The following is an 18,124-nucleotide window of genomic DNA, read 5'->3' on the forward strand; positions in this document are numbered from 1 at the left end:
GGAAGACAGCGCTCATGAAGCCACCAGCCATACCTGGGCTCGCCCCTGCAGTTTCTGCACCCGGCGCTGAGGAACTTGAGTGTGGGGCGCGTGGGCCACGCATGCGCACAGCCGTGCGGGCAGCCGTGCGCATGCTGCAGACACGGCTCAGCTCGGGTATACGGGAGACGTGTGCTCACTTCCCGTAATGCGATTGATCACGTGCCGTTCAACATTGCGCACTCAGGACACGGGGCACATCAAGCCACCATTACTCCTCGGCTCACCACCGCAGGTTTCCTTCGCACTCGCAGTATACGGCGCGCAGGACGTGGTCTTATATAGCACTTTCACATTATACGGAACATCGCAGCAACAGCAGCGGTGACGGTGAATATCTTCGTTGGCGGAAAGTCGAAGTAGACGCATTTTATTGCAATAAGGCCTGTCTAGCCCTTCTACAACTGTTGCAACGTCCAGGAAGGTTTGATAGTAATCTGCAATGTATTGGATATTTATGATGCAAGAAGCACAAACGAGATGCAGTATACAGTTTAATACAAATTTGCTGATGTTCAATGTGTAGCAGTGCTTCAATTAGAAATGTTTTGAAATCAGTGTGGGATACACTTTTCAGTGTTTCTGCGATACCTGGCGTGCCAAATTATCCGCGCCCTCCTTGTGGAACGCGCGATAATAAAAGAAAGGTTTGCCAGCAATTAGCTCCTTCGCCTTGGAAGGATAAATCCTCTCAAGAAATCACATTGTTCGGCTCGAAACGATTTGACGACTTCGGTTTGTCCTCCAAATTTGATGAGTACTGTTTTGGGATCCTTGGCGTTGAACACGGGCCAGGCTTTTCGACTGGTAACTACATCTGGTAATTTCCTGCGCATTGAAAAAAAAAAAAATATCAGACGACGAGAAAAAGGCAACATAAGTTTTCTTTTTTTATGCACTTACACATTTGATTAGAAACTCAGGCGACTATACTTATGAGCTAAGATATTAATGTGGGCAATAGTCATTTGCCAACTTCTATACAAGTGATTAAAGTATGCAGGAGGCATAAAATACACATCACTTCAATTAAAAACTACAAATAATTCCCCCTATGCTTTCCTTGGCTTCTTCGTCTGTTGGCATCATATGCTTATTCCTCATGTTAGCTTTTCTCGCCTAATATCAACGGGCCCTGTCACTGCAAGCTTGATCGTCACATTCACGCACGTTGATAAGAAAGTCACTTTCAAGTGCCTTCACAGAGTTTACATAGCGTGTATGTTCACACACACAAAAAAGAAGCCGCGCAGTTTCGCACAAAAGGCGAAGCATTATTTTGGTAGCAAATAAGTAGACAGCTATTCGCGACTCCAAGTAAATACTCGCTACTTAGCGGCCACGCCAATATACAGCTGATGCAGGGTCACATTTGAAGCAAAATAGGGTGTCCTAATAAGGCATGCGCTGAATGCCTCGTAGAATGCCTCGTATTAGCCAGATTGGCTACTTATACAGGCTATTGCCGACCGAAAATTGAGCTTGGCGACTTGGCTACTTGCTAGCTATTTTTGGCGCTGGTAAGTCGTATAGTTAGTGCCCAAATCAGGCTTCCCCCGACAGCCCCCTCGAAGGAAGTGACCCAAACGCCATATCATTAAGGAAATGGTTTTGTGTTTTGCAAGCTCCTGGAGCAAATTCAGAAGCTCAAAATATATTACAGGCGCCATATGGTCAGTGGGCGTCTTCGGCTTGTCGTGCTGGGCGGTGCAGGAGTGCCCGAGATTCTTCATATGCAACGCCCGTTAGCTGAAACCAACGCCTCGGGCAGTTCGCGACTGTCATGCACCGATATTTGAAAAGGCTCAAACACCTACTTCTCAGTGAGAGGAATTAACCAATCTTAACGGCAATGTTTATGCATCCTTCGTAGGACAGAAGCAATTGATGGTGCCCTAATATCACCCTCAGCGTTCGTTAAATCTGTAGAGAACCTCGGAGAACATCGTTCTCGGCGCCAGAAACGACTGCAACAACCGAAAACGCGTCATGGCAGCCTTGACATTACAGGTGCCAATGCCGATGTGACTATGCAACTCCGTACTAGGGAGCGTAGAACGGTTATACAGTTCGCAAGTGAACGATTAAAGTGAAGCCATAGTGGTCCAAGAAAGGTGTGCAGCGAGATTAGTGTGCTGAAACTGGCGACACCGCTTCGGCTATGAGAAAGCACGCAAGCTTGCGGCAGAAATTGTCACAAAACGTCAGCTGGTCATTATGGTAAATTACGATATAATAATATGTGATAACACCTGTTATGTTCTGCTATTTTTGTTTGCCGTCAGTGCAGCAGGAAAATACAGGTGTTTTTAGCCTTTTTCTTCTTTATATTCGTGTCAAAAATGAGAAATTATTCGTTTGTCGCGTTGTAGCTATACTTTCTGGCTACCAATTAAAGTTTTTGCCGCAGTTGGTGACTTGAATACCTTGCGGAATTTTTCGGTTATACTTTTCCTCCGAAAGACGTGGCAACCCTGCCACGGCGCAGAAAATCTAGAATAAAAAAAAAACAAATGTCGAAAGACTTTGTTCGGTACTATTATGCTTGTCATGGCGGTGGAAAGACAGCAATGAATGATTTCATCGTTTCTAGAAAGAAGGAGATGACGCACATCGGAGCGCGACTTTGACAAGAAACTTTGGCAGTCTAAAAAGGTGACCGATACTATACCGGTTTGTTCGAAACGCTTCGCTCGGGTGGGCTTCTTTATCCGCAGCCAGTACACCATTGCCTTTCTTTTCTTTATATTAAATTTCTTGCTAGCGTTTCAAACCACCAAGTGGACTTTCTTCATGCAGGTGCTTTTATAAAGTAGACTTATGTATGCTTAAGCTTCATTTAGTTTTTGTTCGTTTATAGTTTTCTGCCCGAGAATTAGTGTTACTAATGCTTTAAGCAGAATGAATATTTTCGCTAATGTACTTTTGTCTGGGAGCATGGCAGCAGGAATTATAGCTGCCTGAGAAGATCTGAAAATGTGTTATGCCACGAAGGGACATATCGCTTTCATAGCATTTTTAAATTTAGTGGTACAAGCAGAATGTGCTGTTTTCTCATTCAAAGCGCTGAGTTGTCAGTTTACTTGTACGCAAGAAATTTAGAAGCAACTGCAAACAGCACTCGTTACAGCTTTGGAGCATTTGAACCGTGCACAACGCCGCTACAGTTTGCTTTTCGACACTGTGCGCACAGCTAAGTTCCATTGATTTAATAGCTATAAAGACCTGTTTGAATTCTGAGGCCCTTACACCTGATCATACGTGTTGACAAGTTCAGGTAGTTGTAACTTCAGACATCGAAATAATTTTCGGTGGAGAGAAAAACAAACAAACTTGTAAACTAACTTGGCAAAAGCCTGAAGGCAGCTCCTTTAGTTGTAGGAGCACCTCGCCCCCCCCCCCCCCCCCCCATGCTTATAGAATAAAGAATAAGTTTCACATAAAATGATAACGGTCAAGCCAAATAATATTCATGCAGTTAACAACGTTGAATGTCTACAATATAGCTGCCATAAAGTGCACATTGGGGAAAAGGTGTACTACGCGGCACGAACGAATATTTTTGAGTTTGAGATAGAAGTCAGACATGGCAATGGAGACAAACCCAGTTTTCGCAAACGTCGCCCAGCCTGCTAGGAATGTAATGGCACGCTCCTTGTCCGTCTCGTGATAACCGTCCTTGAACCGAAGAGGAGTCCCGAACAAGAAATGCAAGTCATCGTAACGCTGTGCAGGTCCGCCTCCTCTGAAGTCTAGGCCTGTGCCCAGGACAAAAGTATACACCTGAAAGTAAGCATAATACATACTCCAAAACAATCTGTTGTAAAGGATTTGTTAGCTACGAATGTGTTTGTGGCGGGCTTCAAGTCTGGACGGACTTGAAGTTTTGCTCAAGTCTTGAGCAGGCGTCTGACTTATTCGGTTAAAAAGCTAGCCTAGCTGCTATGTTTAGTTGTCCAAGTGCTACCTCGAGTAATATTAAAATGTGTGCCATTGTGCTAGAGGCAATCTTAAGGAAATAGCATTTTCGCTATATTTAAAGAATTTCGAGGGCAATTACTGAAACACGTTTTATAAAATGGGTCACTTTTATTAGCGGAGACAACATGAGCACATCCTGCCGAACCCCGGTTCATTAAACAGCAGCTGTGCGTCACTGCCTGAAACGGCTGTCGCTGTTCCTCAAGCAAGACATCTGTGCTGCGATGTTGCTACAAGGTGAGGGCTATGCCCTTCGGTAAGTATCACGTCACCACGCTGTTCGAAAGTAGGTTTCCTTTTATATAGGCGATGCACAAATAAAACACCGTCACCTGCTCGTTTAAATAGCGCACGTACCTTGTTTCCAAGAGCTGACAGAATCTCAGCCAAGTATTGCATAGGGCAGTAAACGAGTATATCTCCCAATATATTCTTCCACATATCAGCCTCGTTGAAAGTTTCATTACTGTAGCCTGTTCTGTATTCGCCGATTATATCCTAAGAAAACACAGAAAGGATTGCTACGTTTGCATTCAAACGACCAGGAACAATGAGTGCCACAAATATTTTTTGAACTCAGGTAAATCAGCGTAAATAGCTTCGAGATAGACTGAATATACATGAGAAATAAATGAAAGCTTATTGGAAGATTTGTGCAGTTCAGAATTTGACATAACTAATATTAGCGTTAAAGTCAATACAAGACTTCATTTCTATAGCCATTTACCAGAATGCATATCTCTATGACCGCTCTGCTGGGAACATCATTAAGGGCACAAATTTCGTACACGAGTTACAATAGCCTTTATAAACCGGGAGCCCAAAAACGCGTCAAAACGCTTTCCCGAATTGTTGCGCACGTAAGCTTTGCTTGAGATGGCTGTGGGAGTGCTAACCAAAATCTCATGGTAGAGGTTACGCAACCATAACTTCAGGAAACCATAAAATTATGGCAGAGGCAAATGTTGAAGTCCGTCATTGTCGAGGGTTGTTCGGTGAAAACGCAAGAAATGCAATAAATATCTCGTAGGCGACTGCGGTTACTTCTCGCACAGAGAGGACCAGCGTCAATAGCAGTGGAGGGTGTGCCCACTTCTGCTTAGCAAAATTTATGAGTTGTTCAATAGAGATTTTAGTAACTGATGTTATTTTGGTGTCGTGTATGCACAGTAACGGTGATCTTGCGCTACCAAACGACGCAGATGGTGTGCCTGCCACAATAAAAGAAAAGAAATAGGCATGGGGAAAAGTCGGACAAATAAGCAGTTTGTCGTCGCGCCTAGGAGGCAAAGCCGAGTACAGCGAAATGCAATATCATTGTTGAGCACATTAATGTAACTATCTTCATTGAATGTTGCACTCCTTACGGCGGTACCTGTAACACTTTCAAATAAGCATGTGCGCATTTACACTGCAATGTTCCTCTGGGACGCCATCGCTAGTGTGCACTATTAATTTCACAAGGATCCAGCGCTAATATTGCTCATTTGTAACAGCAGTACTGCCGTGGAAGGCGTGATAGTATGTAAAACTCTGATGTCAGTGTCAAACATTGACATCGCTCAGGATAAGACACCCAATCGCATCCTTCAGTATGAGAAGAAAACTGTGTGCAAGTGGTTTGCCCAAGCTCTATCTTTAGCTCTAGCTTTATCCGTGATATGAAAAATGTCTGCGTCGTTGTTTGACAAAGACAGCAGCTTCTTTGCTTTAGCTGAACATATTTTTGTGCTAGTCCGTTCATACTCAAAAGCAAAACGTTGATTCTGAAACGTTCATCCTCTGCTCATTCTCGTATTCGTCGTGTTAGCGTTATGTTTATTGCTGTAATTATGTTTGTTGTGCACTTGGACAGGTAGTGGCGGGAGCTCAGGTGGCATTGGTGCTACCTGAGAAAAGCATGCACTCAGAATACTTTACGTGAGCACTGACAAAAAAATTCACCGACGATTACTATGCTCCCTATTGCGAAGTTTGAGCGCAGCTCTGTGTTTTCATTTCGCGATATAGTGTATCCTGGGCGCATGCACTCAGAATACTTTACGTGAGCACTGACAAAAAAATTCACCGACGATTACTATGCTCCCTATTGCGAAGTTTGAGCGCAGCTCTGTGTTTTCATTTCGCGATATAGTGTATCCTGGGCGCAGCGAACGCATCTTGATGGGGGCGGAAATGCGAAAACACCCGTGTGCATAGATTTAGGGGCATGCTAAAGAACCCCAGGTGGTCCAAATTTCCGGAGTGCCCCACTACGGCGTGCCTCATAATCAGATCGTGGTTGTGGCACGTAATACCCCGTAGTTTCATTTTTTACATTTTATTTCGCGATATAGTGCCTGGCGCGGACAATCTGTCTCGCGCGGTACGTTGCAAACGAAGCAAAGTGTGGGGCGACTGCCTCGCTAATCGGTATATCGCTACAGGCAGCGCGTGGGTGAACCGTTGGCGCGATTGCGGCAACCGCTGCACGCATGCTTCCCATACGACGCTCGCTACTCGAGCGCCATCTCATATCCATCATCGTCGCACTACTACGCCTTTCTACTCACGCTTTCGCCGTACGCTCCTCCTCCACTTTCCACCTCATGGTTCCACCACATCCTCCCTCTCCGCTTTCCTCATCGCGTCTTTCATCTCCGGCTGCGCTACGCTTCACTCTTTCATAATTTCCTCGTTCGCTCGGTTACGTCGACACCGACATTCGCATCAGGAACGCGCGGTTGAGAGCTGCGCTCTAAAAAAGAATATGTATTGTGGGGCGCATCTTTTCTGAGCATTCGGACCTACCGGGCAAGTCGACTGCATGGCTTGCTGTTTCCTCCACCATCAGACACCGAGATGGGCTTAATAGGATGCAGCCGCACTTAACAATTGCCTGCAATGTCTGACTCGTTAAACAAAACTGATCTCAACTCGGTGATCTTTGACCAGAATGGAAGTAAATCTAAGATTTAACGTAAACTCAGCGCAGCAACCACACTAACGTTTTCTACGGTTCACTTCCGATAAGTGCCTAGATGTGGGTCATACGCGTGATATATGTGTATAAACTATGTGTAATATAACTATATGTAATTAAATGGTTGCTTGGAATACTGGCGCTGCGAGTAAGTTTTCTGATGACTGCAAGTTGCGGCAAAACCTGCTACTGCGATATAAGCGTAAGTGCGCAAATTAAAGATTACTATGACCGAGAACGCAAAACAAGTTAGGCAGCGGCCGCAGTTCTCTATTTCGCAAAGTGTGAAAAATCCCACACTTCAATTATAAGATTTTTCAGCAGCCATTTCACAACTAACCGCCCACTAGTGGAGATTACACATGACTGTCATGCTCATACATCTTGAGCATATTTCAGACGTCGCATCCTCTTGTGCTTTATGGGAAGAAAGTTCGTTAATTAGGATCAGGAACCGCGTTATGTAAGGACCAACCGCACGACTGAGGGGGTAGTTTCACAACGAATGAGATGCATGCATACACGGCTTCTCTTCCATCGTGGCGAAGGACTGCATGCACGGCTAAATATAGTTTAAAATTATGACCGAAAGGTGTCCTTATTAGAAAAAAATCATTCCTCGTTCCTTCTATTGCCTCAAATATGTAGCATCGCAGTTGCTTCACCTTTCAAAACAATAAATGGATGAAAACAGCATTGTCTTTTGTTGGTTTTCAACAAACATTAACCTATTCTCTGCTCCGCTCACTGAATGCAGCTCTTGAATCCTTGAAGGCCTTCTGGACATCAGTGTCGTCTCGTTTTCGCATCTGTGTAGTACGAGATCTCGTTTATTTCATGTGTCATACCTGTCTTTCTCTTTTTGTTCAAGGTCTGTGCTGGAAGAAGTTCGAGCTTTGAAGCTTCACAGCTAACAGGCGTCTTCGGTTATATATGCCAAAAGAAGAGTGACGACGCTAATAGAAAGAAATACACCATTTACAAATAATCATGAGCATAGAAAGGGCCAAGGTTTGTCTTCTCATCTAGTAAATCCATAGCTGAAGCCTGTTTTAACCTGCAGATGGCGTGCTATGGAACCTTTCCACTATACTTATAATACGGCGAACCCTACATAAGAGACTTCTCGCAAAACTGTCGGTGGCGTTTCTTCGTGTCGGAAAGAAAATTTTGAATTAACCGCTCTATCTGCCTTGCTAACTGTAAACTACCATTAGGAATATCCTTTATTTAGACATATATATTCCTTTATACGGTCACAGAACAATTTCTTTGCTTTTGACGCTTAAAATCGCGATCTTGGGCGGTATCATTAAAACAAATTTCTTCTTTCAACTACCATTTATGCGTGCCATCAGTCGCTTCTTGCATAAGATGTTGAAATGAAAGTTCCTCCTCCCACGCCTTTCCTTTCTGTCTCGTCTTTAATTGTTCCCTCATTTCAACACGACAGTCTTTTCTAGTTTTATAGTTGTCACATGACCCTACAGAAGCCTGTTATGACGAAAGAGCACCAAGAAAATACTGAACAAGTATCACTACATGTGGTGCCAACACGGTAAATAAGTTTTCATAGACAGACTACGAGCGTTCGGAATGAAGGGCTAGCCGTATACGGGCAAAGACTTCCGAGAGGTTGATAAGCAATAGCTGTGACAATAGAGTCGATAGGCAACCGATGAGACTGTAGCGAGCAACCGACGTGACTTACCTCGATGTGACCTCCCAAAGGAAGTTCAGCGAGAAAGTTAAGAATTTCAGCTGTTACGTTTGGGAAAGATCCTTGCGGAAGAACATATTTTAGGTCGGCCAGTCTCTTCAGGATCATTGAGTATTCGAAGGAACCTTCGTCCGCTACGTTTCCCAGGAGAAACACTTTGTCCCTTAGCCAGGGCCTTACGGCGCTCGAATTTTTAATCCTAATAACAGCCGAAGGCTGGAAGGCAAAAGATGCAAACATGATTATAGGCGAACGAATATATTTAACCTTATTAGCGGCTCTATAACGTAACACTATCCCAAACCTTTCTATTCCAATTCTGCAGTCAGCCCTCTGCGGTAGGTTAAAAACTTTTTTGGGCCAGCCCCACTTAGCCTGTCAGTCACGTCACGTCACGCAAACCACGATAGCTCCACATCTGATATGATGTGTACATACTTATTATGCGCGACTGGGCAAAATAAAATAAAAATGGTTATTTCTGATTCGACGCCTTTTCGCCATTAGCCATCGGCTATTGGTGAAAAGTTTTCGGGCTGCACCCACTTCACCTGCCTGTCGCTCGATGTCACAAAACCGCAAAAATTTGCCGCATCAAAGTGACGTGTGCGTATTAAATATGCATTAATATGCCGAAGAAAACTGAATTTTCTTCTGAATAGCCGCAGGTTGCCCCATTCCGAAAGGAATCAGAGATGGTTCCCACCGATCGCTCAGGCACTGGCTACTCGCACCTGCCGGAGAGCATGGGCTTATTTGCGTGTAACAAAACTATTTTGCGTGTCTGTGTAACGTTTTCGAGCACTTTCGGCACGTTTATGGCCTCGTTCTGCTAACTCTTATTTGCTGAAAGTCTATTTTAGCGTCATTCTTCAGCTTCCTTTGCACGCCGAGGCGATTTTCGACTACCCGCCGCAAGCTAAGTAAGGGAAAGCGGACCAATCGCAGACGCCGGCACTACCCTCTGCATCCGGTTATCGATATTCAGTGCACTGGGATCGAACCCCTGTACACTCGAGCCTTCTGTTTGCCTCTTGTCAGCCAATTAGGTAAGACAAGCCGCTGAATGTAGTCAATGTTATTCGTTTTTCAAGCAAACAAAAGTGATCTCCTAGGAATGAGGAGAGCGTTTGATTGGTCTGTTCAGACAACCTGCGGGTCACCGCCCGATGCTTGCGTTGGCGGTGACGCAAATTTCGCTAGAATAGCAGCTTGGGCTTGTTGGTTTTCCATCCTGCTGTTAACAGCGCTTGTGGTGTCTTCTCGTCTCGTCTCTTGTCTGCATTTTGTGCTGTTAACAGCAGGGTACGCAAATTTGACGTCAGAAAATGGGAATAAAAACACATTGTAATAGTTTTGCGTTATAGGGCCCTAGGATTTCAAATGGGGGTAAACTGGCAACAATTCTTACTGCGACAGCACCACTTATAACATGAATGACAAAAAAAAAGAAAATAAAGAAAGAAATAAAAACAGAGGACACGTGTCGACTACATACTGATAAAATCAGAATAAATTTTTGAAATAAAAGCCGTTGGTAGTGAGCACGTGTTCTGTGATCTATCTTCTGGTACCTGTCGTAACTGGTGGTGTTGTATAGCACAGACAAAGCCTAAAGCGCACATTCTGGCAACATTTAGAGGAATTCTAAGTCATTTAGTAAACATATGCACCATTTCTGTACAAATGTGTATGCCTGAGAACATCGTGCGAACGTGTGCATTATATCATGCCGAGATACAGCTGTTTTACCATGCGATTCTATATTTATCCGCTATAATAGAAACAAAGCACACATCCAGCAAACGATTTTTTTTATACAGCCGGCAACCTTTAAGTAATATCATCCTGCACAGTGAGCTGCGTTACGATTTCAGCAAAATTTATTGCAGTGACGTTATAAGGTGATGCTGTTTAGACGAGATTCTAATATGGCTTGCCGAAGTATACAGCAGGGTCGATGTTCTGAATACTGACGCGCACTCAGGTTACACACGGTGGGAAACAAACATAATACGACGTTTTGGTGTGCGTGTACAGACAATAGGAGCACTGGTTATCTACTCAAAAGCAAAAATAAGCAGCAGATGAAAGTATTCGCATAATGATTTATAAAACGAAAACTTTTAAAAATACGGCACAATATGCTTTGAGAGTTTTTGGGTAGACGTGCGGTGAAAGAGGTCGAACTTGCACCAGTCCTGGAACAATTTTATAATTTATTTTTATCGGATGGATCGTGCTGTGCAGTTTATTTATGGACCTTATGCATGTAGACCAGCTTCAGAACTCTAGGCCTAACCACTTAGCAGCGCGTTCCAGTTGCTTTCTGTGAAATTTGAGTTTGAAATTTGAGGCACAGATTGAGAAAAAGCAGCGTAAAGACATGGCACGTAGTTTAGTGATACGCTGTACGCATTACGTTCCCAACTGAGTCTATTTTCTAAGAAATGTTCCCACAGGCCGAAAAAGGCGTAGGCGTAGTAGCTTTGTCAGCAACACAGAAACCAGCAACGACGGAAAAGAACGCATCGCACAAAGCCATGTTTATCGATTGATCCGCATTCTTTGTCAGTCAAGAAGCGGCTAATATGCAATGGAACGCACTTCGGGGCCAAATCTTCTTAAATTATTTGTTATCATGGCCTCTGTTCCATTGATGGTTTTCTCAGCAAACAAGGTCAGTTATAAGTCCAGCGTGCGTACCGTGATATACTTCTATAGAGTCACGTCCTTGCACTGGTTCCTCAGTTTTTCTATGTGCGCTCGTCCGCACCTCTGTCTCTAGCACACTCGGGTGCTTCGCTGTAGGGCAGGGAAGATGTTATATCACTGAATTTCTGAAGTTCAACGTATTGAGATGGATGCTAGCTACACGACTCCCACACCTATTTAGCTGCCATTGCTCCGAAAAGGCCCAGAATCCAGTCAGTAACACCAAAAACATACGACTCCCCGCTTCGCAATGCAAAGCGCAAGTGCTTTAGGCAGGAGTGCGGACATCTGTACCATTTTACTCAGCATGCAATCATTGTTAGCTTCTGCCCCCAGCCTTTGGTCGAGATTTACGGTAAGTCATCTCTCACCGAGGTACCTCCATCGGTTGAGGGAACGAAGGCGGGTGCCAATTTGTAGGCGTGCCGAGCAGCCACTTTGAGACGGCTCGCAGGTATAGACTGCAAGCATTCGACCACCATGTCGACACCATCGTCTGGGTAGCACATGCTCAGCCTACCCAGATGCAGAGTATTTTGCAGCGCATTTTTCGTGTTCTCCCGGTACGGTCGAAAGAACGAAGATGTATGTAACACCAGGCGCTTCACTCGCTGCACCCAGTGTAGCTTCGTGTCCAATAGGTGGTGCATTATTGAGATGGCTCCTGCGTCATGACCTACGGGGACAATCTGGAAGAAAAGTATCCATATCAATATTCGTATCTAGGGTGCCAACCTGCAAGCCGAAGCCACATGAAGGAGAAACGAAAAAAGTAACGAATGGTTTGTTCACTAAGGTGGTAGGGTATCTATTACCGATGCGTGCGACTAGTCTAGCGTTCTACTCTGTCGTTTTCATCATTAGACCACGTAGCGTGTTTGTGTAAAGTTTTGTCTGCTGAAGGCATTACTTTCTTTTGGCCTCTGTCAATATATATGTCGGTCTTGCTATGGCGAACGTCAAAGAACAACGAATATTCACCAAGTTCTCTTCTCTGAGAATATTTATTTTATAACAAAGAGCTGGTCAGTTTTATGTTTGTACCACGAGATCAGACAGTCAGTCAGTATTTGTACGACGAAGTGCCGTAGAGTTAGCGCATTGAAGTTCAAAGAAAACGCGACAACCTGTGGAACTCAGGCTAAAAGGGCCTTGTGTATCACAGCGATCTCACCCACATAGCATTGAGCGTGCACCGCTTCCTGACAAAATAAGGCGCTACATTATCTCACCGTCTACTCCCGATACCTTGACATTTCTTACCTCCAAGGCTGAAACAAGAGCCTAACTACGAATGCTTTAAAGACGTGGAAGATATTGAGATGAAAACGACCGAAACACAGAGAGCCGTACGTTTGCAACGGTTTGAAGACAGTTTTGACCGACGAATGTATCGGTTGGACAACTCCGTTGACTTTTTTGAGATCAGGTGGTTATAGTTTGGCCATGTTTAACAAATAGGCTTAATAATAACATAAAAAGAATTAGCATTACTTTTCGGTCCCCCGCTCGCATTGCTCGACTTTTTGAACACATTCGAATGTGTTTCACTTAACCACCTTTTCTAAAGCTGTCCATCCTCAGCCTCCCTGAGCTTAATGCGTTATTTCAAACACTTTTCGTAAGACCGCAAGCAATCTTTCTGTCCAAACTGCTGTACGCCTCTCACCAGTGCGACTCATAGAATTCTTCACTGCACCGTCTCATACATAAATATCTTGTCAACTAAACTGAATCAATAAATTTGCCTGTGGCTATCCTTTCCGCCACAAATCACAGCCTACCGGATGCTCTCCAACACGATATAAACGCTATCAAAACATCTATCAATAAGCCGTATGCCTCGCAAACTAATTCAGTTTACTAAAACGTGCCACTTTAAACGATACGCATACAATAGAGTGACGCCTGATAATTGTATAGTAAATTTCGCTGCCTGCAAAAAGAAAGAAGAAATTTTATCGAACCATCCCATGCTAAAATAAATCACTATCTCTGGTATTAAAGAAAATGCTATAGACGCGACGTCACTGAACAAAAGGTCTATAAAATGAAGCCGTTAAGTAGTACCCCATTTGATGCCGCGGCGTCTGTTCTATCCTTAAGATCAGGTGACAATGTTCCAACAGAGCGCCCATAGGATAACGCGAGGGTTGGGGACCTCGATCCTATAGTATCGAGACTATCGGTTCTCTTTACTAATATTCGTAGCTTCTTACCTAAAAAAATTATCTCTGTAGCCTAATAAATTATTGTGATGCAGACATAATTGCATTAACCGAAACGTGCTAGACGAGTAAAGTAGCAAACTCTGAGTTATTCCACTGTAATAAATAGTATACTGTTTACTGTACCAATCGCGCTAACACACTAGATGGTGGTGTTTTATTGCTGTTAATGAATGATTTGACTGTTCCCCTGTAACCATATCATGTAACATTGACTGTGTATAGTGCTGCGTTTCTGTATATTTCGAAAATATTGTGATTGCTGTTTGTTACCGACCACCATCATCAGCCCCGACTTTTTGCGATAGCACGTACGATTGTTTATGCCAGATAAGAGTTCGCTTACCCGGAGCGCCAATATTATTTTGGGCGATTTTAACTTCCCCAACATTTCCTCGTCAGGCACGTGTCCTTTATTAACTACAACTTTCGCAGAATCAAAGCGTTTTGTAAACATATGTGCTGCATTCAACTCGATTCAGGTTGTTACTTCCCCTACACGTGTAACGAACGCCACGTCCTCCTTTATATCTCGTCTTAACGTCATCAACAGATATCATATCTAAGGTTACACACTCAGCCGGCTTAAACAATGCCGACGTCTTTTATTTTTCCATTAGTCTGGCAATTCTACCCTCCCAAAACAGCATTAAAACCATTCCTAATTATAAAAAGGGCAGCTTCACCGCTATCAACTAGCTACTTGCTCTATTTCTTGATAATTTCTTGCCTAGTGTTGCAAGCGCTCACTGGATACTAGCTGGAATATATTCAAAGATAAAATTCACGATCTTGTCAAGAAGTTTATCCCGAAGAGACACGTTTTTTCGAATAACAATGCTCAGTGGTATGCTAAATCTTTTAAACGCCTATCTAACAGAAAAAAGCGTCTATTTTGCATAGCTACGCGGATGAAAAGCAAGGCTAAGTGGTCTGCTTACAAAGAAGCTGCCTCGGCCTACTCATCTGCGGTAAAAAACACAAAATTTTCTTTTTTCAATAGTACTCTTCCGAACATCCTTATAAATAATCCAAGAAGCTTCTGGAATGTAGTAAGGCCTAGTGAATCGAAAATTATATCACTTAGCACGTCTTCCGGTGAGCCTATACCTCGGCAGCACTGTGCTACGATTCTAAATAATGTGTTTATAAAAGCTTTCATTCCTTCAGCACACGATAACTAACTTCTAAGGCTATCACGCTGAAATTTTTTACATATGGATCCCATAATTTATAACTCTACTGGCATAAAAAAATAATAGATACTCTTAAGCTTACGTCTTCTTGCGTAAAAAATACTAGTGAGTATTCTTCTATCATCTTCGCATTTTTTTTTTCACAGTCTTACCTGTATTCATCCTTGCCTCATGACTGGAAAACAGCAAAAATTATTCCGATCCACAAATTGCGCGAAACTCAGCATCCTTCTAACTACAAGCCCATATCGATCTACTGAGTACCGTGCGAAATAATGGAGCCCATTATATTTTCTAACCTTATCAACTTTCATGAAAAAAATAATTTTTCTCGAACAGTCAACATAGCTTTCGTAAAAGCTGGATCCAATCGTTCCTTTTGTCTTGTTCCCTATTTGTTGTAACTAATGACTCCACATCCAACGCGGCTCCAGTTGAGTCGGGCGTTTATATTTATATATATTTTTATATATATATCGTATATATATTTTTAATATATATCAACGATTTACCTAAAAACATTTCCTCACAAACTTGTTTATTTGCGGACGACTGTGTTATATATCGAAAAGTAACTAATGCCTCTGATATAACTACCCTTCAATATGATTTAAATAACATATCTCATTGGTGCCTCACTTGGTTAACTATAATAAAGGCAAATCGATGCCTGATTCTCGTTCTAACACAACTTGCCCTACCTACGCCCTCAATGGCCGTCCCCTTCAATCCGTTACATGCTAACTTTACCTTGGCATTCATATAACTAGCGATATTTCTTGGAAGCAGCACGTACAGCATCTAATATCTAGCTAACCGCTCCTTAGGATACTTGAAGAGAAATTTTTCGCTTGCGCCTGTTTTATTAAAATGGCTATTGTGCACAACATAGGTCTGTCCCCATTAGAATATACCTTATCCGTTTGGTTTCCTCATCGGATCACATTAACGAAATTGAATCAGTGCAACATCGCTCTGTTCGTTTCATCTTAACTAACTACCATCACACTGCTAGTGTTACATTAATGAAGAATACCCTTCAAATCCCGTTATTATCTCTTCGCAGAACGGAATCACGCATTTATCTGTTTCATAAAATCTACTACTTCAACGAATCTCTTCGCAGTCTTTGGTTCCACCCAACGCCTTATTATTCTGCTCGTCGTGATCACGTACGTAAGGTTAACGTACCCCGACGTAACACCTTCGCGTGCTCACAATCATTCCTTCCTAGGACTTGAATCGACTGGAATAATCTACCTACATCCTTAGTAGCCATCTGTGACCCCACTCTTTTTAAGAATGCACTAATAAACATAATTAATGTATGGTGGCAAATGGTATACTTATTCGTACTTATTCGTGAACATTGTCTATTCTGTGAAGTGTACTCTTTCATTATTTTCATATTATGTAAGTATCTTTTTTGGTTGGTATGAATACATTACTAGTTTTTTCATATCTCTCTTGTTCTCTGCACTGTGAATTCCTAGAACTAATCCTGTATTTTTTGCTTTTGGAATGTATGCTTGCCCCTCCCCTCTGCAATCTACAACTATGTACCTTGAGGTTATCACTAATAAATAAATAAATAAATAAATAAATAAATAAATAAATAAATAAATAAATAAATAAATAAATAAATAAATAAATAAACTAAGCCCCAAAACGGAAGCACCACAGACTGCGCTTATACTGTTAGCTTTCATGCGTCTGACTTATAGAAACAAAATCAACTCCTGGCTATCTCCGCCGGCCCCCCAAAATCTGCCCCACTCGTCATTAAGAAAGTGCCTCACCGCATTAGGTCAGGCCGAAATGTTAGTACATTTCTTCCACCTCCAACCCTGGTACATCGCCAACCCTATCTGGCCAAAAATCTCAAAGCTTTACGAAACCGTGCTACCACCTTAGTCGATTTCGCCTGCACTTTCCTAGCTTAAACCGCATGGACAACTGAGGACACCCTCTCACATTAGCCACCGTCACGCCATCGCAAATTTAAGTCGCCACCTACCACAGCAATCTCTTTTTTTTTTCTCATGCACTATCACAGTAGAACGACCTGCCAATGTCTTATCACGAAGCATTTTGGCGTAATCATTCAATTACATTACGTAAAAATTTATCGATATAAACTTCGACTGCCCCATAAGACTTAGATGTTGGACGTCATTTTCTATGCTAGCTCATCAGAAATTAATGGTATTACTAATTATGAGTATGCGAACCTGTGGACTTTATTCATTACATAGTTTTGCTTCGTTTGCATTTCATTTAATATTTTTACTTCATTGTTTATTTTGTTTACTCTTGCTTGATATTTTAATAAGGCTGCAGACTTACTTTGTATGCATGACCTCGTCCCTCCTTACACTTTATGTAATGCTTGGGTTCCCTTAAGCTTGTGCTAGATGAACCGGTCCGTCAGCGGAATGTCCACAAAGTAGCCCTCAAATATATTTTTTAAAATTTTCCATATAGTGTATTTGCGACTGGTGTCAGTTTCCGCGTCTCACTGCTTATGAATAATTGCGTGCTTTTTGGCGCACTTTCTAGCAGTCGAGGTACACTAACACGTATTGCTTGCACATATTTATGCAGATACTTTGTCAGGTGCTAATTATTTTACTGTTTGCTTACTTGAGCTTACTTCACTCAGCGAAATCAAAGCGTGATAAACTGATGATATACATTTTGCGACTTGTGAAATACTTGTGATAAATGCACGTCACGCACCAACGCGGGACCAGTTCGCCCATTCTACACCCTTTAGAGGGGAGGAGAAATTTCTAATCAAAATAAACTCAGTGAACCTACACATTCAGCGAAATCTATGGCAACCCAGTACAAGTCATTCGTTTTCCTAACTACGCGATGAAAGGAAACTGTGGCCAAAGCTGGCAAAGCTTGTGCAGCTGTTACAATGCTTGAGCTGTCTCCACTTGTGATTGAAATCATGTTAGTACCAAGGCTGTGAAAGCATGCGAAATATCTGCACCCCCAAGCCACAGCCTTGGACAATGTGGATTGAGAGATCTAACCGCCGCGTCATTCTAGGCATCACCAAAGTTGTTCGCCTTCGGAGCTACAAGCATCGCCTGCAGCCAAATATTTGCGCGGTGATATGAAACTTGCAAGGCAATGAGGCATTCGGACGATAGTTGAAAATGACAAAATACCGACAACGGCGTGGGTGACAGTGGTATCACAACATACAGTGCCTTCCACAGCATGCGACGTTACTTCCTCCCCACTACACATAGAGCAATTATTTCAAATC

General features: G+C 42.8%; 1 protein-coding gene across 3 annotated transcripts in view; it reads right to left on the reverse strand.

Annotated features, from left to right (window-relative positions):
* Positions 1-515: 515 nt before the first annotated feature.
* The window catches only part of LOC135909271 (acetylcholinesterase-1-like), a 651,651-nt gene continuing 634,042 nt past the window's right edge, over positions 516-18,124 (reverse strand). For all 3 annotated transcript variants that reach the window (XM_065441182.1, XM_065441190.1, XM_065441201.1), the window contains 5 exons: positions 11,789-12,106; positions 8,694-8,918; positions 4,378-4,518; positions 3,644-3,822; positions 516-867 (listed from right to left, as the gene is read on the reverse strand). In XM_065441182.1, coding sequence (XP_065297254.1) covers positions 699-867; positions 3,644-3,822; positions 4,378-4,518; positions 8,694-8,918; positions 11,789-12,106 — 1,032 coding nt within the window. In that variant the 3' untranslated portion in view covers positions 516-698. The remainder of the gene's footprint in view (positions 868-3,643; positions 3,823-4,377; positions 4,519-8,693; positions 8,919-11,788; positions 12,107-18,124) is intronic.

The sequence above is a fragment of the Dermacentor albipictus genome, chromosome 1 (genome assembly GCF_038994185.2).
Source record: "Dermacentor albipictus isolate Rhodes 1998 colony chromosome 1, USDA_Dalb.pri_finalv2, whole genome shotgun sequence".
NCBI classification, from domain to species: Eukaryota; Metazoa; Arthropoda; class Arachnida; order Ixodida; family Ixodidae; genus Dermacentor; species Dermacentor albipictus.